Raw genomic sequence first — 24,282 nt, 5'->3', positions numbered from 1 at the left:
CCACTGCCTCAACCAATAGTCGCTAAAATACGAGCCCACAGTGCAGCAGGGAGCGACTTCCGCTCCGTCAGCCAATAGCTGCTGAAATACCAGCCCACTGGGGCGTGGTATATTTCTCTTTTAAAAAGAGAAGCAGATCCGGATCAGGCCCTCTTGGTTCCTGCTCCCGGCTCCTGCTCCTGGCTCCTGCTCCTGGCTCCTGCTCCAGCGACTAGGCTCCCTTCCTGACGGTTTATGGTGTATGTAAGTTTTACCCCCCAAAATAAATAACCCCTTAAAACATAATTGGTGTGGGATTGATTCGCCGATACAAGAGAACTACTCAGTCAAGTGAATGAGCGGGCCAGGGATGGCCCTACATAGTCTATTCCGCCACAGTGGGCTAGCACCACTAGCTTGCTGGATCAAATCCAAATTCTCTTATCTCCAACAGATAGTACCATCCTCTTGTGCAAACCTATCTACACACTATCAAGATAAAACTTGTATGTCAAGCCCCCCCTGACCTAGTCTCTTTCTGCATCAGTACCCAAATCTCCAAATTTATCACAATAAGCTCTACAAGTTCAAGAGGTATCATGGACTCACCTTTCCGTGGATGATGCTGACACCACACTGTGATAAACAGCAGATGGGATGGGGAAATGCAACTTACCAGTAAGGCCAATGTACAAAGATCAGCTGCGCTTTTTATCATGGCAAAAATGAAAAAGTGAAGTGTTAATAGCCAAGATACCTAAGTCGAGATGCTAATCAATAGAAAATGTAGAAAATGTGCAATTTATATATGCAATGGAGTCCTATTCAGCAATAAGGAATGAAATTATGTCATTCTCAGGAAAATAGATGGAACTGGAAATTGCCGTGATCAGTGAATGTCAGACTCAGGAAGACAATTATATTTTCATACATGTAATTGAGGATGGATAGGAAGCAAGGGAAGAAGGGAGAGAGGGAGGGAAGGAGAAAGGGGGAAGGGAGGCAGACAGAAGGGGATATCTGAGAGAAGGAACACCACTGAGAGAGGAGCTGGGTGAGAAGTGTAATGGGGGCGAAGACGAGCAAAGGACAATGACATGACTGTGTGAAAATGTCATAATGAAACCCACTATTTTGCACGCTAAAAATATCAATAAAAAATGTTATGTATAATTGATAGGATAATCAATAAGTATTAAATACTTAGGAATCAGACTAATTAAGGAGGTGGAAAACACAGAAAGCCATGAAACACTACTGGGCAGAAAGGAAAGTCCTAAGTAATAGGATTTTACATGTGTTTCAGGATTGCAAAAATTCTGTATTTTCTAGATGTATATGTCTATTAAGACTGATTAGTCATGCTCAAATGGAGTTTGGATGTGGGTCTGGGAGGACATGTCTTCATTTCTTATTAGTTTTCCTCGCAAATGGCTCAGTTGCCCATTGTTTTTTCTTTTTTCTTTTTGCTGTCTAAAACTATAAAACAAAAAAAAAATTAAAGCTCATTTAATAAGGTTTTCTAAAAAGGCCATCCGGGTGCTAAAAACACTTTCTGAATGTCAGCATTCAAGCACTAGAATAAAAAAGGACAAGCAAAAGTTGTGTATTTTATCCATTTTTTTTTAATCTGAACAGAAAATAAGTATACAAGTTTGCTGAGGAGACACGGAGAAATTGAATGTGATGTATTGATAGAATCAACACATCAAGGTTATTTCGGTAGCCAGTGATTCTGAGTTATGCAGAAAAAAGACTATCAACTGCCCCTTTCTGAACCCATTTGATAAAACTAATTTCACAACCACTTATTGATCCCGTTCAGTCTTGGCTCTCCTTCATGCACACAACACATGTAGTCATTAATGGTGCTTGGAGCCAGAGATGATTTCTCAACACAGTAATCCCGATGCAAACGCAGTTGTTCAGGAGCCAGACAGTTCCTGAAATGTCATTCACCCATGTGCATGATAATGTTTAGCATTTCTAGGAACATAAAACCGCAGACGAGGACAGCACTAGCACTGCGTGCACTGCGTGCTCAGCGTGCGGACTTCCTGTAGGGCCTCTACAGCCACACGGCGTTCACCATTACGCACCCACATTCCTGATGAACTTGTCCAGTCCTCTGCACAAATATCTAAAATCCTGGTAAGACCTGGAGCTCGACACGGGGCGATCACGCCGGGACGTCCCACACGTTGAAAAGACTGGGTGTAGCGTGTAGTAACCACAAGCCGTAAGCACAACTGCACACACTGTTGCACACCACCACAAAGAACCTCCAGAGCAACTCAGTCCAAGACACTGAGAGGGGGTACATTTAGTAGTTAGCTAAAGAAAACCCAAACGGCTCTCTTGGAGTCAAATGCACCTCAAAGCATGTATGAGGAATGAGTATAAATGCAGCAGCTAAAGAAATCTGCCACTGTGTAATAAATGCTATCCTGTACCGATGGTATAGTTTAATAATACATTGTGATTGGCTGGTTCCCATTACCATGGGGCATATAGAAATAAAACTCAAGACTACTTTGTTAGAATAGAACAGCTAATGACCCCCGTTTTAAATAGGGTTCTTCATTAAAAGAAATGATAGAGCCATAAAAGTCAAATTAGTTGACTTTAAATGGTTTACATCCCAGGATGAATCAGGTCACACTGATTTAAGCCCAATTTAATTCAGGCAGGTTTTTTAACCACAAGAATAAGGACATTCTTAGTACATAATTAATAATTAAACCAACATATACACAATTAGCAATATCCTATACAATATTAAGTGTTTTAACATTTCAATTATCCTGTATCTAGTCAATTTGTTGCTTTGTTTTTTGAAAAAAAAAAACAAGCTTAACCTTATTTTACAATGCACTGTGCATTAACAAATGCATTCTTGTTTCACGGAAGCAGGGGAAGTTCTCGAGATGGTCTCTAGGATCCGAACTCAACTGTATCTTCTGTGATCTTCTTGAATTCATAATTGCCTCTACCGTCCATATGCAGGTAGTACTATGGGAGAGATGGGAGTGTCAGTAACTAAGAACAGGAGTGCTTGCCCCCTTCTTAGCCAATGCACAGGCAGCCCATAAATGAGGATGCTTCCACAGTTCAGGACTGCAGCTCACCAATCTCCACTTCAAAGTCTTTGCTTAGATTCAGCAGAAACTAAAGAACTATTCATGTGCCTTCTAAGACACAGAACAAGCCTCCTATTTTCAGCTAGTGAACTTTTATTTATACATAAAGATTAGTTTTTTCTGTTTATTTTTCTGTATTGCTATTTCTTAGCTGCTCTTTGTGTTCCCCTCCTTCACATGATCACAGATCTTGCCTAACAAATACAAGGCCTAGGGCTAGATCCCAGGGAGGCTAGATTTCCAGGAAGGGAAAGAGAAAGAAGAGGAGAGATTAGAGAAGTGGAGGGCAGGGAAAGAACTGTTCTCAACACCACCCCACCGACCTTATAGACACTCCCCAGAATATACAGCACTTTTGTACCAATGCAAACCTCAACACAGTATCTTTGTAAATTACCGTGACTGTATACAGATCCTATTTTATTACATTTCAAACACAGTTGGCATTATGCCATCTTTCCCATATAGTCCTGATCTTTACTGAAAATATTCCTAAAATTTTGCCATCTAACTTTTAAAATTAACTAGTTAATTTATTTATTTATTTTTATGTGCACTGGAGTTTTTGCCGTGGGTGTCGGGTTCCCTGATACTGTAGCCACAGACAGGTGTGAGCTGCCATGTAGGTGCTGGGTATTAAACTGGGTTCTCTGGAAGATCAGTCAGTGTCTTTAACCCTTGACCAATCTCTCTAGCCCCAGCCACCTAAGACTTTCTCTTCTTATGTCAAACTTGCGTTATAATGACACAGCTCGTTTACCCATAGCTATTACACACCAGTCACTTATAACATTAGAGAACTGCTCTCTAATCTCAGTAGAGCTAGAGTTTATTTACATTATAGTCTTCAAAACTGATGGCAATAATACTGAACAAAGTCCTACTGTATACTATAAAACTCAAAATCACCCTTTGCCTTAAGGTATACGCCTATATGGTGACATTCACCATGAAATCCAAAAATCAGTCACCAAAACTCACATTTTATGTAAGATAAACATTCGTCATCTCACAAAAGAAAAGAAATACAAACCTCATGGTGTTTCCACAGGGATTTTCTGTGTGAAACAGTAAAGAGCGTGATGCCAACCTAATTCAGAGAAAAGGTTTACATTGATATCAATAACAGCAAGACACAAATTACATACTTAAGTTGCTAGAATACCATGTACAGCGGCTACAGTAAAGAATGTCAAAATACATCCCCCTACATTTGATTTATTATGAAAAACAGTAAGATAAAAATAGCAAAAGGTAGCCAGGCGGTGGTGGTACTCGACTTTAATTCCAGCACTTGGGAGGCAGAGATAAGCAGATCTCTGTGAGTTCGAGGCCAGCCTGGTCTACAGAGTGAGTTCCAGCACAGCCAGGGCTACACAAAGAAACCCTGTCTTAACCCCCCAGCCCCCCAAAAGGCAAAAGGTTAAAATGGGGACACAATAGCATAAATGGTCTATAGCCAAATTGCTTTCAAATGCAGGATCATAATTCCCTATTGTAGAGTCTTATTTTGGAATGTGTCTTGGGAGTTCAGACACATTCTGGTTTGACTATTCCATTTCTTCCACAAGGTTCTAAGACAGAATTCTGCATGTGTCTAAGTAACATGTACAAATACTGAAAAAATTGAAACAAAATGTTTAAATATCTTTTGTAAGTTTGGATCAGGTATTGCTATCCAACAAGCTTGCTATAAAACTATAAAAAATGTTCAGTCTTGATCCAGCTTTCAGGATTCCAACTGCACTTCAGGTTTTCAGAGAAGCATCAATAGATACAATTGTTCTAGATCAGTGAGGTCAATGGCTCTTAGTTGAGAGGCGCCTTCTCTCTTTGGTGAACATTTTGGTTACGACTGAAGGTTTTCTTCTTGGTATACTGAGAACAATACTGCCATCTGATGGACAGACACCAGAATTGTTGCTAAACAGTATAATGCCAAGGACAGGCCCTGCACAGACAGCCTAGGAATTATCCAGACAATATATCTGAGGGTGAGAAGCACTACCTTAGGTCAGATCCTCAACACACACCTCTCATGCTTGGGTGATTTGGAACTGGAGTTATAGGTGGGTGTAAGCCACATGTGGATGCTGGGAACTGAGTCCAGGTCCTCATATAGAGCAGCAAGTGCTCTTAACCATTAAGTCATTTCTCCACACCCTAATTTTATTTTTATTTTGTAGGAATTTTAAGATTAATCTAAGTAAATTCCTGATAATTTCTACCATAAAACTTCAGGACTAAATTATTCTGCTGGCACCAAGTGGTACCACTTAAACTGTGTCCTAAGTTTGGCTGCCATGTGCAAATTCGTGAGGACCTGAATAAGAAGATAAGCATTATCAGCTTTGCTAAACATACATTTCAACTGCACCAAAAGCCCATTTAGACACATTTTTCTGTTCCTGATTTTGCAATTGGACTAGACCTTAATTAGAATATGCATACTGTATATTAGAATTACTTAAGCCAAAACACAAAAGCAATGTTCATTGCTAAGATCTGAACACCAGATGCTACCTTTCCATAATTAAATTCATGCTTATGGCTTAGTTTTGGCTAAGCAGCATCACTGTTCTCTTTAATGTTAAATATTCTATATTGAGCTTAAGTGATGCTTTATTCCCTTTGTAAATTAACACTGGTTTTGTAGTTAGAAAAAAATTCTCAGGCTGGTAAGACGCCTTAGTGGGTAAAGACACTTCCTAGCTTGACATGGTGGAGAACGGCCTCCCACAACTGTCCTCTGACCTGTACCAGGAGCAGCATGGCATGCACACGTATATGAGATCCACAAACAAATGGTTTAAAGGCTCTAAGCTTAAGGATTCATTCCCTTGTTTTCTGCTTCTTTGTATTCGGTGCTATTGTGGCAATGTTAAATCATCATAGAACCCAAGTGACTTTTCTTCCCTCAAATGCAGTGTGTTTTATAGACTTAGACAACCTTAAAACATAGGAGGCAACAACATAAAATTGTCAGAAAAATGCCTTTTTTAAAAAAAAAACAGTATATCTGGTCTTAAGTATGAAAACACTACAAAGATCTCTAATACCTAGAAAACAGAAAACCACATAAGAATTACTAAAGGGGATTGAAAAATAAAAAGCAAGCCACTAAAGAGCTGTTCCAGCCTTCCTATGGAGGATCCTTTTATAATCACACCAGTTTCAGCCTTTCATATGCATTCGTATGGGAATTTTGTTAATGTGCTGCTTTACTTGGCAAAGCTAGAGATTCTGATTTCTCACTAACTCCCAGCCAGGGGTGCTAATGCTGCTGGTACATGGCTATCTTCCAAATGGCCAGAATGTGTGTGTGTGTGTGTGTGTGTGTGTGTGTGTGTTCAACGTGATTATTTTTATTTGTTGTAAATGCCCCAAATACAGATTAAAAAGGTTAAAATACTCCTGTAACTCATTTACTTACACAGGACCTCTAAAACAGAACGTATTATTATTTTTCCAATCTAACAAGAGTACAGATGGTTGCAGCAGTTCCTAAAAACAAAAACTCACCAGGACTAGTGAACAATTTTAAATAATGGCAGCACAGCCAGCCTCATATTTGCCAAGCAAAAGAAATCTGGTAAAATACTGTCCAGTTAGAATAAATTAGATGAATTAAACTACTCTAAGAAGAGCCAGGAAAGGAAAGACGCGAATTCTTTTGTTAAGTCTGAGTGTAAGTAATGAAGTCGAAGATGGATATAGATATACTTGAACACTCTCCATGTCTAAGAAACTGCTAAAGAAAGATACTTAGAATGCAAGGATAATTCCTTATATTCTGTTCATATCTGTAGTTGTATTGAGAATATATTGATAATTCTGTGTACTCTGTTCATACCTACTAGCGACCATTTTAAAGACAATACAGGGCAACCTTCTGGCAACAATCTCATTGCTTGGAATCTCCTTTGGCATAGACCTGCGGTAGGACAGGACACACAGAGACGCGGTGAAGCTCCTGTGGCAGGACACTCACCTTCCGACAGTGGCTGTAAATGTAGTCTTCCACATCAACACTAACTGCGCTTGTGCACTCATCCAGAATGGCAAACTGGGGTTTATGATAAAACAATCTTGCCATCTAAAGCAGAAGAGGAAACAGTCTGTGTAAATAGAGGCAGGCCTAAAAATAAGACTAATAAGGAAAAATAAATTTACTTTAGCTAAATATACTTTTTGGAGCCTTAAAAAACTAAAAATGAAAATTATTCTAACTAAAAAAGCACCACTTCTAGAGATAAAAATAATATAAATAAGATGAATTGTTCTCACTGTCATCTTAAACAAAGGGAGAAAAAGAGTGTGTGGGAAATATTTACTGCTAAGAGAAAAACAAAAACTGGTGTGAAATGAGATTGAGTTTTAAAATAATAAAAGTTCTCTATACAAACAAGTTTTGTGTTTTAACAAAACCTTAAAATTCAGATTATAGATGACTTAGATGTTATTTAAGTAATGGCACCTGCTAGAGTTCCCACCAACCATCTTTTATTTAGCACCTGCCAAGGCTCCGTTGTTGGGCCCAGGTGTACAGTTTTTTATTTTTATTTTTATTTACTTATTTTTTTAAAGATTTTATTTATTTGTATACAGTGTTTTGTCTGTATGCTTTCTGGCCAGAAGAGGGCACCAGATCTCATTACAGATGGCTGTGAGCCACCATGTGGTTGCTGGGAATTGAACTCAGGACCTCTGGAAGAGCAGCAGTCACTGCTCTTAACCTCTGAGCCGTCTCTCCAGCCTCCCTGGTGTGCAGTTTTTGAAAGCTTCTGCTGATCTTGTAAATGGACTCAGGAGCACTAATCCTTATATTTCTTCCATTAGAAGGAATGTGAAACATTTTTCCTTAATTACATTCCAAATATATTTCTGGAAATGGTCTGTCCTTGTCTTGGACAGTTATTCTAATTTGTCACTTGTCCCCAAGAGATCACTATGTTGCAAAACCAAGCGACATGATCCTAAGCCCAATCAACTATCTCCTGTGAAGCATTCTACTCAGACCCCTCCCACTGGGCGTCCTCCCCTACTGCGGCTGTCACATTCCTTCCAGGCATTCCCACTTGGCCATTAAGCGTGTGTATGTATCTGGGGTCCTCAAAATTAAATCCCAGATCCTCTTTCTTCTCCCTCAGAGCTAGAAGCTGAATCTTCCTGACCCTGCCTTAACCCTCCCTCTCAGGCAGTCTCCTTTCCAGAGTTTAAAGTCCACTCGCCTGTCTCTGCCATGCCCTTATCCCGAGAACACTCACTTCTGCCGGATTACACAACCGCCAGCTCCCTCTCTGCTTTCCTCCACTCTCCGTGAAACTAGGGAGAACCTATCACATATAAATCAAAGAACCCACTGACTAAACCTTCTCCATGGCTTCCCCTCTCTCATCTCAAAGGTCCTGAAGAGTCTTCTTCCTACAGCTCTGATCTGGACATCCCAGCCAGGGCTGTCTTTCCCCAGTTGTTCAGCCACTAGGAGTTAGAAGTCCGTAGTTTCGCATGTCGCTATCCTTTCTCTTCTTTCCTCCTAAGTATGGTGTCCTAAGCCTTGGACTCTGCACGTCACTCTTTCCTTTCTTCCCTTCCATTTCTGTTGCTGTGTTATTTGTCTGTGTTTGATAGAGGCTCCTATTCTGTGCCTCTGGTGGGTCAGAACTCACTATGTAGTCCAGGCTGGCCTAACTTCATGGCAATCCTCCTGCCTCTGTCTCTGGCATGCTGGGACCATGCCTGTGCTGTCACATCAAGCTTAGTCTTTCTTAACTACCAAGGCCTGACTCTCGTCCAGGCATCTTTCAAGTGTCTGCTCAATGTCACTCTCTCAATCCAAGTGGACGCTTTATGGAACTGCAACAGTCTATATATGGCACACTTGACTTTATCTTTCTTTGTGTGTTTGCCTGAGCTGGAAGAAACACTGAAGTAGAAATCATGATTAAACCACTACAATATACCCAACATTTACACTGCTGCTCCATTCAAATACATATCAAGGAGATGACTAAAGCAAACTGCTTTTTTGGGATTTATACCCATGAGCATGAAGTGAGGAACAGGAAGCAGCAAACAGGCACCATCACAGAGATACAGCTCATTAACTGCCTTTCACAAGTGCCTTTCTCTTTTCTCATCATGCGCATGTGTATGTGCGTGTGTGTCTATCTCCTTCCATGCTGCTGTTGACTATATGTCGCCACAAAACAAGGAAATTGTAAAGCAAATATTCAAACCATCACACTGCCTGAGCTGAGCGTGGTGAGCCACATTTCACCAGTTCTAACACAACTGTCTGCCTGGCAACTAAAGTGCAGTTTCCTAGGTGACTGGGATATTCAGTAATTACTTCATAGGGCTGTTTTAAAAATATAACGTGTTGGCCTTTGTAATCTGCTTGGCATATTGACTATCATCTACTAAGCAATCAAAAATAAGTTGAATAATAGGCTCTTTTCCAAGTATAAAATGAATTCTTTTGCTGAGAGATAAAGTAGTATGTAAGAAAACTAAAGATTGGGACTGGGAAGATGGCTCAGTGGGTAAAGTGACAGTTATGCAAGCATGAGGACCTGAGTTCAAATCCCCAGCACCCATGTTAAAAAAAAAAGCTGGGTATAGTGCCATCCACCTGTAATCCAGCGCTGGAAAGCAGAAAAACATCCTGTGGCTTTACTGGCTAGTCAGCCTAGCCAACTGAAGAACTCCAAATGCAATGAAAGACCGTCTGAAAAAGTAAATGTGCAAGACATATAATGTAGACCTCTGGAGTCACCGAGAGTTGTGAGCTGTCATGTGAGTACTAGGCATCAAGCCTACTCCGAACTACTAAGCCACCTCTCTAGCTTGTTTTCTTGATTGCTAACTGGTGTAGGCAGACTCAGCTCACTAACTGGTGTAGGCGGACCCAGCTCACTAACTGGTGTAGGCGGACCCAGCTCACTAACTGGTGTAGGCGGACCCAGCTCACTAACTGGTGTAGGCGGACCCAGCTCACTGGGGCTGTGCCATCCTTGAGCAGTAAGAGGCCTTCCTTTGTGGTTTCTGCGTCCTTGCCCTGATTTCACTACACACTGAAGTGTAACATGTGAGCTAAAATAAAGTTTCTTCTCCAAATGGTTTCAGTCACGTGTTTATAACAACCAAAAGCAAACCGGGGCAGAAATTGTACAGTGGGGTTTTGCTACAGTGGACCTGACCATGTTTTTTGGAAGGACAGTGGAAGTATTTGGAACTTGGAGCTAGAAAAGCCATTCGTTGCTCAGAGCTGAATGGACTGTTCTTTGGGGGCTTGGAAGACAAGGCGGGAGGGTGGTACACTGGAAGATAGGTGCTGGGAAGTAGGGGGAAATCTGTTTGTTCCAAGATAACTTTTTAAATATTGTCTTTCCAATTCTTCTTTGTACTGGGAAAGTTTTAAAAATCTAAATAACTTTAGAGTAGGTTAGTGAGTGGGAAACAAAGTTGTATGTAACAGTGAAGAAACAAAAGGACAAAGGGCAGAATGAAAAACTAATGTTTCTAGTGCTCCCTTCCAGTTGTTCAGCGAGAACAGTCTGGAGGAGATGAAAGCGAACATCGTCCTCACAGGGTCAATGTCTAGTCAGTGTCCTCCCTGACTTCTACAGAAATGATCTACAGCTTCCCCTTTCACAGAACAACAGCATTACTAATACATTTTTCAGATTCCAAACTCATATGAAGTTAAACATTTCCTAGAGCTTTTATTACAATTTAAACTAATCCTTTACTAGTTGCTGAGGAAGACAAAGCCTTGTGCTAAGATTAGTCAAACTACGGGTTCTAACAGTGACTCTAAGCAAACATTTGGTATCAGTCCAGAGGATACTGACCGCCATCCTTTGTTTCTCTCCTCCGCTGAGTACATCCATCCAGTCCTGAACACTGTCCCAGCCTCCTTCCCGTTCAAGAATATGACCTAACTGCACATTATCCAAGTACTCTTTCAGCACCTTTATACAAAGATAAAAGATCAAAAAAGAATTAGAAGTTGATTATTAGAAGCTGTCCTGTCTTACCTTATTTTTTAGACTAGCTCAGAAACTCCATGGCCAACCACTTGGAAAGCTAGGTCTCTTCAGAAAAGAAATGGCACAAAGTTGACCTGAGCTGTCAGTCTCTAGCCATACTGCCCTTGACACAATGTCTGAGAGCTTAAAGAAGGAAACAATGTCACACAACCATGTGTAAAACTTGTAAAAAAAAAAAAAAAAAAGCAGCTATCTTCTTGCCACTGCCTGGAAAGTTGTGACAATGGTTTGGAAGGCTTCAGATTAGGTCACACTATCTGACGTTTAATATGACGAAGAATCTGAGTGGGGCATGCTCTGTGAATGCAGGATGTAATCACCCCTTACCTGGTCAGATATCCCCTTCTTCTTCTGATCCTCTTTTCCGTCTGGATAGATCACTTGGTCTCTCAGTGTTCCCAGGGTCATATAGGGTCGCTAGTTAGTAGTCATAACGACACAGCAAGAGTCATTAGAAGTACATTTTTAAATATTAAACCAAAAGATCTTAAAGGTTATAAAATAGCTCAAAGTCTTACCTGAGGAACATAAAATAACTTTCCTCTCTCAGGTTTAGTAAGACGCCCTCCAAAAAGAGGCCATAACTATAAACACAAAGAGAAGACTGTGAAATTCGTAACCTAAGAGCACTACAGAATAAGACGCAAGCTCTGGAGGGCAGTTTGAACATACTTCACCAAGAACACGGAAGAGGGAACTCTTTCCACATCCATTTGGACCACAAATGAGAACATTGGCTCCAGATCGAACCTGAAAGACAATTCAGTCTTTGAATTAACTAATTAACTAAAGGGAGCATGTATATTTCCTTAGAGTTGACGAGGCCTTTGCTAATTATTATCAAATAACTTCACCTGTAAAGGTGGTGTCAGCGCAACCATGGAGTGATGCAGGGAAAATCCTTTCACTTCTGCTTACTTTCAATTTCTACTAAGTTTCCTTTTTTTCTCACTTAAAAACCATTATTGATTTAGACTGTCCAATGTAGTCTTAGAATGCAAAATTTAAAAGCTTAAAAAAAATTGAGGATTCTTGAAAATAATCATTTTGTATATTCATGTTTATTAACATTTTTAGCTGCACTGCAGACTCTTTTACTTAAGAGGTCTAAATCTACTTAACAGTACGCCACAAATATTCTTCCAGGTCACTGTATTTATGACACTTCTGCCCATTCTTTTAATGTCTACAGTACATACTAAGAATGTACTATACTTTACTAAAAATTCCCCAATAATTAGATATGTATTACCTTTTCTTTTGCTCTTTTAGAAAACACTGTGCATAACTTCTGTGTCAGCAAGAATATATATATATATATATATATATATATATATATATATATATATATTAAGTAAAATTGTATTCTACAGACTAAATACCGTGGAGAAAAGTCACGGAGGTCAAAGTACACCTCACTGCAAGTGACAACTGGGAAAACTTCCAGAGATGTGTTAGGAGCTTATCATGAGAAAACCACTCCTGTCCACTTCCAGCAAGCAGACGTGAGGACAGGAACGAGCCACCTCACAGGACTAAGACTGGTTCTGTGAGAAGGACAGCAAAGAGAGCAGCAGAAGTCAGAGAGGTTAAGAAGTAGGAAGAGTGGGTCTAGTCAGCAATCCTAACACAGCCCAAGCCAACCGAAGCCTCCTGCTGCGGTAAAACAGACAGCCATCAGCAGTATTCAAAGCAGTCAAAAGGCGGAAAGGGCCCAAGCAGAAGGGGCAAACAGAACGCAGTATGTGCACACAGTGAACACTATTCAGCTTAAAGAGGAACAGACTATGCCTGTACTGAGAGCTCATAAAGGATGAGGGTAAAATCTTAGCCTACAGAAAGCCCATTTGCTTAGATGTAGTGTAATACAACACGCAAGCAAGTAGGAAATGTGTGCTTTCTGATGGCCGAGTCAGACTTATGAGGACTTTCTAAAAGAAAGGAATCCCGATTTTCAAAAGTGAGCCACATGGACACTACTGGAAATTAAAAAGAATTGAAGGATGCTTGTTCCATAAAGAAACTCCATGTTAAGGACAACCCTGGGAAGACAAACAAGAAAAAGCCAAATCTACCCGAGAGGTAAGTCAGAAAGAGGCAGAGAGGGTATTCTTAACAGCAGACCAAGAGGACAGGAAGCAGACAGTTTCCCATGAAAGAGAAACAGGGACCAAAGGCAAATACCAGGTGAGTCAGGAACGGGACTATGGAGGGAGAGAGATTTCCTATGGCAAATCAGGGAAAACTCGGGACTCAGAAAGACTTGGCCAATGAAACTAAAAGAAAAGCAAGCAGCAGTGAGCACAGACTGTCTGGGTGGAGCGCAGGGCTGGCTGGCGGGAAGGAGGAGCAGCTGCCTTATAAGGCAGCACCCCGTGACTGAGAGAAGTGCTTTTCACCCTAGGACTGTCAATATTTACCAGCCACAGTCCAGTTTCTACCTCCCGTTATGGTTCCTGGCTTTAAAGTGTGGTAACGATACAATACTCACTTTGCATAACTAACATTCTCTAGTTCTCTTAGTTACTTAGAACAGTAGATATATTTAGCAAATATAAATTAGTAAGAGCAGAAAACTAAAGAATTACCTAAGATAGTAAGAGTTTAAATACAAACCTAACAATATTCTTACTTTATAAGCTACTGGAAAACATTTCAGTGAAAGCAGCTAAAAAACAATCTTTACATTAAACACATATAATACATAAGCACAATGGGTAGACACAGAGGCGTGTTCTAGAGCAAGCCTGTCCAATAGTGTCACACATGGCTATTTGAACCAAGCTAGTTAAAATTAAATACAAGCTACAGCTGAGTCATCACCTGCACCTGCATAATTATGCATCTTTTTGTCATGGGTTTTATTTACAAAAAAATTTTTAAAGATCATTTTTTCATTTTCGTACGTGCATGCCTGCATAAGTTCATGTGTACCACGTGTGTGCAGGAGCCTGCAGAGACCAGAAGAAGATGTCAGATCTCCTAGATCTGGAGTTACAGTCAGTTGCCCACTGACGCGTGGGTGCTGGGAACAAAAGCTGGTTCCCCTGTGAGAGATTAAGTTCTAGCCGCTGGCCAACTTTCCAACCAAACAAATTTGATGCAGTAGTAATCCCTGAGGTTTTAAAGCCCAGTGAATTTTAGGAAAACCGGGTTTTCAAGATGGTTCAGAGTTGGTTTCAAATGTAATCGTATGGGTTTAGACAGAGACAACTCAAACCTTAAAAGTTAATTTCAATATTCAAACTTTCAGTTTATATTTTGAAGACAATTTTAACCCTTACATAAACATTTGAAAACTTACTTCAAAACTAAGATCTCGGATCAAGATGTCTCCATTTGGTGTTGCTAAAGGTACATGATCAAACCTGAAAAGGGCATTAATAAAAAAGGGAATTAAAAACTAGCAAGGGATTCAATGCCCTAAATAGAAATAATCCAACACAACAAAAGACCACTCAGATGCTTCAGAAAAGAACACACTCAGAAGACAAAATGCAACTGAAAGGTTCTCCAGCTCTCTATCCACCAGAGAAATGTAAATCAAAGCTGCAGTGACTATCACCCTGCCAAGGAGGACAGTTATCACCAAGGACAACGTAAGTGCTGGCAAGGTGCAGAGGAAAGGAATCCTTAGTCACTGCTGGTAAGAATCTAATTAAACAGCAATGGGAGGAAAACAGTATGGGGATCCTCAAAAAAATTAAGATTCAGCTGCTACAAGTTTCTGCTTCAGAGAGAAAATCCTACTCCAGAGGAAATGAGACACTTGTCACAGAGCGGCATCTGTGCTCCTGTACACCAGCAGGGGAAATTCCCTTAATGTCTTTCAAGTGATAAAAGGATAAAGAATACATCATATGTGTAAGCACACACTCACACAAAGGAGTATTATTCAGCCTTAAAAAAAAAAAACTAAATCTGGGGGGCTGAAGAGATGGCTCCGTGGTTAAGAGCACTTGCTTTCCTTGCAGAGGGCCCAAGTTTGGTTCCCAACAACCACATCAGGTGGCTCACAACCACTTGTAACTCCAGTGCCAGGAGATTCAATCCCTTTTTCTGCTTCACATGCACCTGCACAACATGGTACACAGACAGACAAGTAAAAATCCATTTGACACTCCTCAAAACCACAACGTATTTTTAAAGAACTGAATCAGTCATTTTTGATGGTAGAGAGCATCATGGTAAGCAAAGCAAGATGGAAAAAGAAGTGTAGTTCATATATAACTTATATGCAGAATCTAAATCATTAAATCATAGAAGAGAATGTAGTAGTCATTGCTAGGGCCTGAGGGAAGGGAAAATGGAAGTGGTGTCATTCAAAAAGTATAAAAGCTTTGGCCATGAAGGAAGATGACTAAGTTCTAGAGGTCTACGCAGCAGCAAAAAGACAACAGTTAAAAATATGCTCTACACACATTAAATGGCATACATAACACACATTTGGATAAAGAGACAAGAGATAAAATAATTTGTTGGAATATGGACATTATTTTACAGTATGTATGTAGTATTAAAACATCAAATTATATACCTTAAACATATATAGCTTTATGTCAGTGATATCCCAAAGCTATTTAAAATGTTTAAAGAGTCCATTTTAAATGACACACATATCTACAAGCTGAAGAGGAAGGCTGCCATGAAGGGTAACAAAGGCATTACAGCACAGCACAGCCTTTTCTGTACGTACTTTATAATGTTGTCTACATTGATGACTTCTCCAGCACCAGGTATCAAGGGACTAACTTGTGCTCCTTCAGTACCTTAAATGGAAAACAATTATTAAAACATCATATATTAGGAAAACCTTAAAACTGTGACTGCAAACTACAATGTTTATATTTACCCTTTTCCTGTTGTGACACCATTGTGCGTTCGTATTTGCCATGATTTAAATCCTTTAGTACTTGCATTAATTCTGTAATCCGAGCCGTAAAACTAAAATTTAACAGAAATCATAATCAAAAGTCCGGGCTATTACTGCATCTTTTATATAAGCTGAACTGAAGTGTCTAAAATTATAACTTAGGTTAAAGGACACAAAAGAAGTCTCATCAGCATAAAATACTAAAGATAAACACACATGCCCTATTTTGCTTCAGTAAAAGAGAAAGAACAGGAAAGTCAGGGGAGAGGTTTCACAGGATCCCCATTAGGAGGCAAGCCAAGAGTGCTTCCCTTTATCAAGCATTCTTATCAGTACACTCTGCAGCAGAAGGAAGGCGGCGTCCTGAGCTGCTGGAGTGACTTGCTGTCACAATACTTTCTACCAATGGGAAGGATGCACCAGATGCATACTGCTTCTCTATAGATGGGGAAACTGAGGCTACTTCTGCTCTCATATTCTGAAGAAGGGAAAAGATGAAGAATTTTTAATATATGATTGAAATCCATGGGACACTAGAAATCAATTCAGTGGCAAGAAGTTGGGAAATATAAGAAGGTCATGAAGGTCAAAGAGAAGTTTTCTTATCAGAGAAGCAAAGGGAAGTATTTATTTATTTGGTATAAATAACAAGCAAAAAGTCCCTAAAGGAAACCTTGGGAGGTGACAGGCACTCTTGGTGTTGACAGTGTCACATAAGCATACTTATTCTTATATTCATAAACTTTGTGTGCATTAAATATGATGTTTTTAATATGCCAATCACTCTTAATGTTTTTTATAGAGAGGAGGAAAAAAGACACCCCCCCCCCGCAAGGAAAGCTGGCACGCACAAACTTATACAAAGTCTGAGGAAGTTGCTAATGAGTACAACCCACGGCAGCTTCTCAAGAACAAGTCCTCACCATGCTGGCTGTGTCTTGTATGAAGACCATAGCAGCTTTGACAGCAGAGAGAACACAGTAACAAACACAGGCCTATGAAAGACCTCAGGGCAGTATTTTTCCTTGGGCAATCCAAAGTCTGTGGCACTTTTCACACCCTGGTACTGTTCGAGGTTTCTGCCTTCTATTTCAGCTTCTGAGACGCTTAACCCCATCCCGAGATCTAAGACAGTTTTGTTACTGGGTAATATATCTACATGGTAATTGGTTAATTCCATTAAAAGCAACCTCTATTCATTTATTTAGCTAAATGGTTGGTATAAACCTTAGGGTTAAAAATCTATAGTTGAGGAAAAATACCTGCTTAAATGTAAAACTTGTGCTCTAGCTTAAATTTCCAAACAACAGGGCTAGCAAGAATTATCATTTCCCAACTCACCCTACACCAGTGTCTGTGAAGCAAACACAACACTATCCTAGTTAAGACTCAACACAGCTGTGTCAGGAAACGTGAAAAGTTCACTGACAGAGAGGTCCTCCTTAATTTTCTACCAAAACCAGCTTTCTAGAGTAGGAAAGGTCAGTCGCTCCCTCATCGTAATCTCAACTGGGTACCAGAACCATAAGAACAATATATATTTTAAATTGCTCTATGCAGGTGCTCATTAATACAGATCTTACCCAGCCAATCTAGTCATTTCACGCCCGGCCAAAACTATGCGCCCCAGAGCTTGAGACATTCTCAAAAGCATTCTTCCACTTTGGTAGTAGTCCTTAAAAACAAACAGTACAGGTTTTGCTCATGTTTCTAAATCAAAAACACAGCCTTAATTCTGAGTTTCACTTCATTAGTACTCCACCTCACCTCCAGGAGCTCTGAGTGTGTGCTGTGGAGGTGGCGAGGGTGTGACAGGTCTAGGAAAGGACGGCTGACGACCAGGTACCCGACGACAGTGGCGATGTCTGCAACAGAACAGTTAGGATCCTAAGTATCACTATTTCACTTTTCCCACAAATCATGCCACACCATCTCTTTTAAAACATACTTACATTTGGCAATGATGCTATCAATGAAACCCATAGAAAACCGAAAGAAAATGAAATTATGTAGGTGTTCCACCTGACAGAAAACAAAAGAAAAATGTATTTTTTCTTTTACAAAAACCCAATTTTTCCTAAAGATAAAGCACAATTAATTTACAAACAGGCAGTGAGTATGGAGGATTCCTCACTGTTATATACCCCACAACAAGCCCACACTGAGAAGAAAGCAGGTTCCACACACACAGTCCATCAAACGTTAACACTGACTACTTAACAACAATGTACCACACGGAACAGCAGAACACTGTTTGCCACACTGCTAGACACATATATACCCAAACTCGTCAGTCACCAAAGCAAAAAGGAAGGCTGAGAAGCCATTTAAAATTGTCAGAGAAGGTAAAGCTGTAACACGGTGTTAGTGTTTGAGCTGAAAACCCCCAGGCTGAGAGAAGCGATGTGAAAGTTGGTGTGTGCACAAGCCGTATAGAAAGGAGCTGCAGACAGTCTTATTGGTGATCACTCTAAAAACTCAAGTCATGTTAAAAGGCAAAAATCCAATTTTTGAAATAACCTAAGACAACTTTTTAGTATTTGTAAATTACGTACTTAATAACACAATTTTCCATTGAAATATTAGCCCCCTGGAGGCAGGATTTCATCTGTCAGGCTTACCACATAATTATCATTAGCACCTAATAATGGCACCCTTCTTGGTACCTAATATCTTTTGAGTGAGTAAAACTATTTGAATTCAAGATTTCCAAGCAGCAAATAAAGAAAAACTGTTTTTAAAAAAGTCTTTCTATTCCAAATCAAAGGTTTAAACTTGTGTTTAAACCACGTTTTATTAGTACAGCCAGAGCCACTCACACATGTGTTATAGTCCCAACAGAGACTATATGGGAAGGAAACATAAAATATATACACACTATTTTGTCCTTCACAGAAGAAGGTTGCTGATCCATGCTCTATCAAATATTCTCTACTAATCTGTGGGACTCATTAACTTAACTATATCCATGAGACTTCTTTAGCAACTACTACAAAATTGTACAAGACTATTTTAGTAAATCAACCCATTTTATAAATGGAGAATTTAATGTTAATATAACTGTTTTAAAACACATTTTTAGTTTAAAACACAGCATAAAGACTTGCTACTTGAAATACATCTTTAACTATGTATTCATACATATGTAAATGCATAGGAAAAAAACCATGTGAGCCTCAAGGGTTTTGTTTTGTTTCACTTGGTTTTTCGAGACAGGGTTTCTCTGTATAGTCCTGACTGTTCTGGAACTCAATCTATAGACCAGGCTGGTCTCAAACTCAGAGACTTGCCTGGCTCTACCTCCCAAGTGCTGGATTAAAGGTGTGACCCACCACTATCTGGTGACCCTCAAATGTTTCTCTTACCAGTTTTTGGAAGACTGAGTGGATTGTCCGCTTTTCTTGTTTATTCCCATTGTAAAAGGCAATTTCTTCACTATTAAAGAAAATAATAAGCAATTAATGTCAATGTTCTCTCACCCTGAAATGTAACTGAAATGCAGTGTTCAATGGGTGGACATTCATAGTTGTATGGACATCTTGGTCCAGTGTGATGGCTCAGGAGGTAAAATGCTTGCTCTACAAGTCCGCCAACCTGAGTTTAATCCCCCAAAACTACAGAAAAGCAGAAGGAGAGAACAAGCTCCACAAAACTATCCTCTGACCTCCAAGAGAACTCTGTAGCAGGCCCCCTGCTCAATAACAATAAACCAAGTAAAAATAAAGACAAATGGGCATCTTGTCACTAAAAGAATATTTGGCATAAGCCAAGCCAAGGCCTGTTCTTGAGATCAGTTTCTAGCAAAGCTTTAGGAATATATGAGCACATACCTGACTGGATCACAGATTGAACTACAACCTGTATGTAACCTGACATTAAAGATGCAGTGAGCAAATGCTCACAAACTATAACTGATGCAGAAGAAGAAGACACTTTGATTATAAAGAAACATTAGACTGGGACGGACATCATAGACCACAAGTTAAATTGCAAACCTAAACCAGAGAAAGGACAAAAATAACAGAAAAATACAAGTAGTGGTATTTTGATAGGCTGCCTGGGAAAAAGAGAGAAGAGTGAAGTCCTGACTGCGGCAGTGCCCTCAGGGCTAGCGCACCAAAGCTGCTCCTAGTCTTGCATCACACTGTTCCTGAGAGTGTGAATGGGTCCACAAGATCTTCAGCAGGAAAAACTATTCCATGCAGAGGAAGAAAGGCTCAGTGTAATTAGATAACTTCTTTAGAAGCTGGCACCTTAGCAGTGAAGAAAGGCTCAGTGTAATTAGATAAATTCTTTAGAAGCTAGCACCTGAGCAGTGAAGAAAGGCTCAATGTAATTAGTCACATTCTTTAAAGTCACGGAATCAGTAGAGTTCAGCAGCTAAAATTACCACTCTTGTCTAAACTAAAGCTTTTCTATTCCGTAAATATGATGTAAACTGCCCAAGCAAAGTACTTCTGGAGTTACAGATGGTTGTGAGCCACCATGTGGGTGCTGGGAATCAAACCCAGATTCTCTGCAAAAGTAACAAGTGCTCTTAATTGCAGAGCCATCTCTCCAGGCCCCCACAAGGTACTTCTTACAGCACCAGAAAGTAACTATCTACATGGAAGCTCAAACACCACAGTGCAGACACACAGAGAATGTATGTGCAGGCTGGCGAGACCGCTAGGCAGCACTTGCATGACGGCCGACAACCTGACTGCCATCTCTGAACTCAGGGTGGCAAGAGAGAACTGAGACCTCCACACTGTTATGCACCTGCTTATGCGGTCTATGCACGCGATTTAATCAAGGTGCACACCTAAAACCTCAGTGTTCAGGACACTAAGGCAGGAGAATTGGAAGTTCAAAGCCAGCCTGGGTTACATGGGAAAAAAAAAAAGAGAGAATATAAGATCAATGAAAAAATAAGATGATGGAAAAACAGAAGAGGGAAGAGGAAATGAAGGAAGAGAGAAGAATCTTCTAAAGAAATAAGAAGCAGTTTCTCCTTTTCATTTCTGGCAGTGAAGCCTGCGGCTGCTTTTGCTAGTCTGTGACCACAAGAGTTAAACTACTGGAAAGGGGTATGTGGTGTTTTGAATGGAAATGGTCCCGAGAGTTCCATAGGGAGTGGGACAATTAGGAGGTTTGGCCTTATTGGAGTAGGTGTGGCTTTGTATGAGAAAGTGCATCACTAGGGCTTTGAGGTCTCAGAAGCTCAAACCAGGGCAAGTGACTCAATCAGTTGCTTCTTGCTACCTGCGGATCCAGCTGTAGAACTCAGCTACCCCTCCAGCATCATGTATGCCTGCATGCCACCATGCTTTCTGCCATGACAATAATTAATTAAATTTCCGTAATCCAGTCCCAATTAATTGTTTTCCTTTATAAGAGCTGCCATGATCATGGTATCTCTTCACAGCAATAGAAACCCTACCTAAGTCAGGGTGGTATGTAAGGCAGGACAAAGCAAGAGAACAACCAGCAAGAGTCATAACTCCAATTCTACTGCACGTACCCTCGACTGCTCTGTCCTAAGAACACAGACAATGTCTCTACTATGGGACCATGTTTGTTTTCTAGTAAAAGCATCCTGTAAACAGCTTTTTACTAATTATACCCATTATGCCCCTGCCTCCCTAGAGCATGAAACTGCACAATATAAAATTAATATGATTTTAACAAGGAAACAAGGGAAGAGGATACCATTTTTTTTTTTGAGTGTTTGGTTTTTCTGTTTGTTTTGTTTTGTTTGAGACAGAGTTTCTCTGTGTAACAGCTCTGGCTGTCCTGGAACTTGCTCTGTAGACTAAGCTGGACTCCAACTCATAGAGAACCACCTGCCTCTGCCTCCTGAGTGCTGGGATTAAAGGTGAGCAACACCACCATCTGGTTGGAAGAGGAACTATTAAGAAAGAAATCTCCTAAGTAATTCTGTAATTTCTTGTACAGCAACCTACATAGTATTACATAAATACTAGGACCTTCAAAATTGACTTCAAGTTGGCAGATGGATACAAAAAAATTTACAGAGCATCCTAGCTCCTGATCAAAACCTAGGCCAAAAACATATATGTAGAGTTAATCCTCCTAACAACTTCATTATCTATCTACAAGAAAGTGAAGCTATGAATAACTTGTTAAAATTATGCAATATAGTTGATAAGTAGAAAGGGTAGATCTTGAAACTATTATGGATGGTTTCAATGCCTACATTTTTTTTTCTTCTTCCTACTTTAGATCTCAAAACCATCCATAGGTCTAAGAGCATTACCTCAATGTAAGGGTACCTGCCTGCATTCAAGAGACCCTGCAGCTCAATTCCTAGCACCCCTTCTCCCTACAAATCACATCTGAAAACACAATCACCAAGTACCGCATAACAGTCACAACTTTAAAATGTCTTATGGATAAGTTAAAGCAAAAGCTTCTTTGAATAAATACAAACAAACTTGAACTATATCATGACTAAATTTTAGAGTGAATTCATAGAAAATCAGTCAATAGAAGATATGAAGAAGTAAATCAAGGAAACTACACAGCTAACAGAAAGAGTGCTTGAAACATGCAGGATTCTACTTTATAAGACTAATATTTTGTTTTCAAAATAAGTAAAAAACTACACTGTTTTAGTAACTGTATTGTTAACTTGTAACTTTCAAGTCAATATAAATGAATCAATATCCACAAGAAGAAATTTCCATTATAGTTTTCCCTTACCTATTTGTGATAAGTCGAGAATTAACGTATCTATATTCTCCTTCATACTTCTGCTCTGTTATCGTCATCTTGCCGATGGGCCTTCTGAGTCGAGTTAGGAACAGCCCAGAAACCAGCAAGTAGGCCATCATGCTTGCTGGCCCCTATGGTTAATGAAAGAGAATGACATACAAAGCTCAAGAACATGGTAATAAAATCCACATGTAGAATGCCTATAAGTATCAGACTCTGAGAGAAGTTGAGCCTTTATTTTTCTTTCTGGGAAATGGAATGCTGGTCTCGATCCTCCTATCACTATCACCCACAACTCCTGCAGCTCCCCTCCCCAACAACTCACCTTCTCTGCCATCTAGCACTCTTCCGCTGCAACCATCTTAATGCTCTCGAGTCTACAGAAACTCTCAGAGCTCGTTTTCATACTCTATCTGGATGTTACTGTTCCCTAGGTTCCTTCCGCAGCTCTCGTCTCATCCTAGATTTATAGCCTGGCCATCACTTTTACGGTAGAAGATATTATTGCCAAATATGTGCCGACTCCAACAGCTACAGGTACCTCAAGGACAATTCCTTAAACAGCCTCTCCCTGCTTGTACACTAAGTTTTTGTCTTCTTTACTTTGAATGAATTTTGAAATTTATGCCCTGGCAATGTTGAAGCATGCATGGGCAGCCCATATATGAGTTCTGCAGACTTGCCCATATTGGGTTTCATGAGCTAAGTTACAACTCTGTAAATGACCTCACAGTCCACTGACCATCATAGGAAGCTGCAACCAGTTCCCAAACCACCCTTAATTCCTATATATCTCTCATATTCAGACCAAATTTGCCCCAATCAAAACTGTTTCCCTGAACATGCCACCCAGTGGGGCTATTTTACATTTGATAAGCTTAACATCTAAGTATCAAAACAGTTAAATGTCAGCTCCAATTCTTCCAGGCACTAAATACTTCCCTAAAACTCCCATTAGTGGACATTTTTCAATGCGTTATAATCGCCTGAATAACTACTTCCTTAGCCATTGCTAATTTCCCTTCTGCAGGAACTGACTTGTCTTTTATGGCTAGAACAATGTATATGAACATATGCACCAAGAGTTTTCAAAATTGTACCTGACTAATTCAACACACTTCAATAAAAAACAGCACATGAGCAGAGATGATAACTGTATTTTTAAAAGGCTGATGCAGATTTGTACATATTGGTATGAAAAAATACAAGAAATATAAATTGCAGCATAGAGATTAGAATCATTAGGACTGTTCACTCTTATGGTGCAGTCATCTAAAGAATCACAGGGTAGTAAAGAGAAAAACAGAAAATTCAAATAACAGGAAAGCAATAAAAAACAACCAGGTAAATTATTAATCAACCACAAAATGAATGTAAAAACACATATGCATAGGGACATAAAATCAACAGTTATATGGTTTACTATAAATATATAATAAATACTAAATAATTATTCAGGTTAGACAATGAAACTCAGAAAGAAAGATTCTTGTCATCACGAATATCGGAGACAAGAGGA

At 39.8% G+C, this 24,282-nt stretch overlaps 1 protein-coding gene across 1 annotated transcript in view; it reads right to left on the bottom strand.

Annotated features, from left to right (window-relative positions):
- Positions 1–1,581: 1,581 nt before the first annotated feature.
- Positions 1,582–24,282, bottom strand: part of Abcd3 (ATP binding cassette subfamily D member 3) — a 52,076-nt gene continuing 29,375 nt past the window's right edge. The window contains exons 9-23 of the mRNA XM_085677768.2: positions 22,752–22,894; positions 19,412–19,481; positions 17,999–18,068; positions 17,814–17,911; positions 17,630–17,721; positions 16,026–16,117; positions 15,870–15,942; positions 14,478–14,541; positions 11,846–11,923; positions 11,692–11,757; positions 11,501–11,590; positions 10,976–11,095; positions 7,111–7,215; positions 4,153–4,209; positions 1,582–2,991 (exon numbers count right to left, since the gene is read on the bottom strand). Coding sequence (XP_085533894.1) covers positions 2,914–2,991; positions 4,153–4,209; positions 7,111–7,215; positions 10,976–11,095; positions 11,501–11,590; positions 11,692–11,757; positions 11,846–11,923; positions 14,478–14,541; positions 15,870–15,942; positions 16,026–16,117; positions 17,630–17,721; positions 17,814–17,911; positions 17,999–18,068; positions 19,412–19,481; positions 22,752–22,894 — 1,296 coding nt within the window. The 3' untranslated portion in view covers positions 1,582–2,913. The remainder of the gene's footprint in view (positions 2,992–4,152; positions 4,210–7,110; positions 7,216–10,975; positions 11,096–11,500; positions 11,591–11,691; positions 11,758–11,845; positions 11,924–14,477; positions 14,542–15,869; positions 15,943–16,025; positions 16,118–17,629; positions 17,722–17,813; positions 17,912–17,998; positions 18,069–19,411; positions 19,482–22,751; positions 22,895–24,282) is intronic.

This window comes from Myodes glareolus, chromosome 17, assembly GCF_982192425.1.
Source record: "Myodes glareolus chromosome 17, mMyoGla1.1, whole genome shotgun sequence".
NCBI lineage: Eukaryota > Metazoa > Chordata > Mammalia > Rodentia > Cricetidae > Myodes > Myodes glareolus.
Note: the sequence above shows the minus strand (reverse complement) of the source record. Positions and strands in the feature narration are given on the sequence as shown.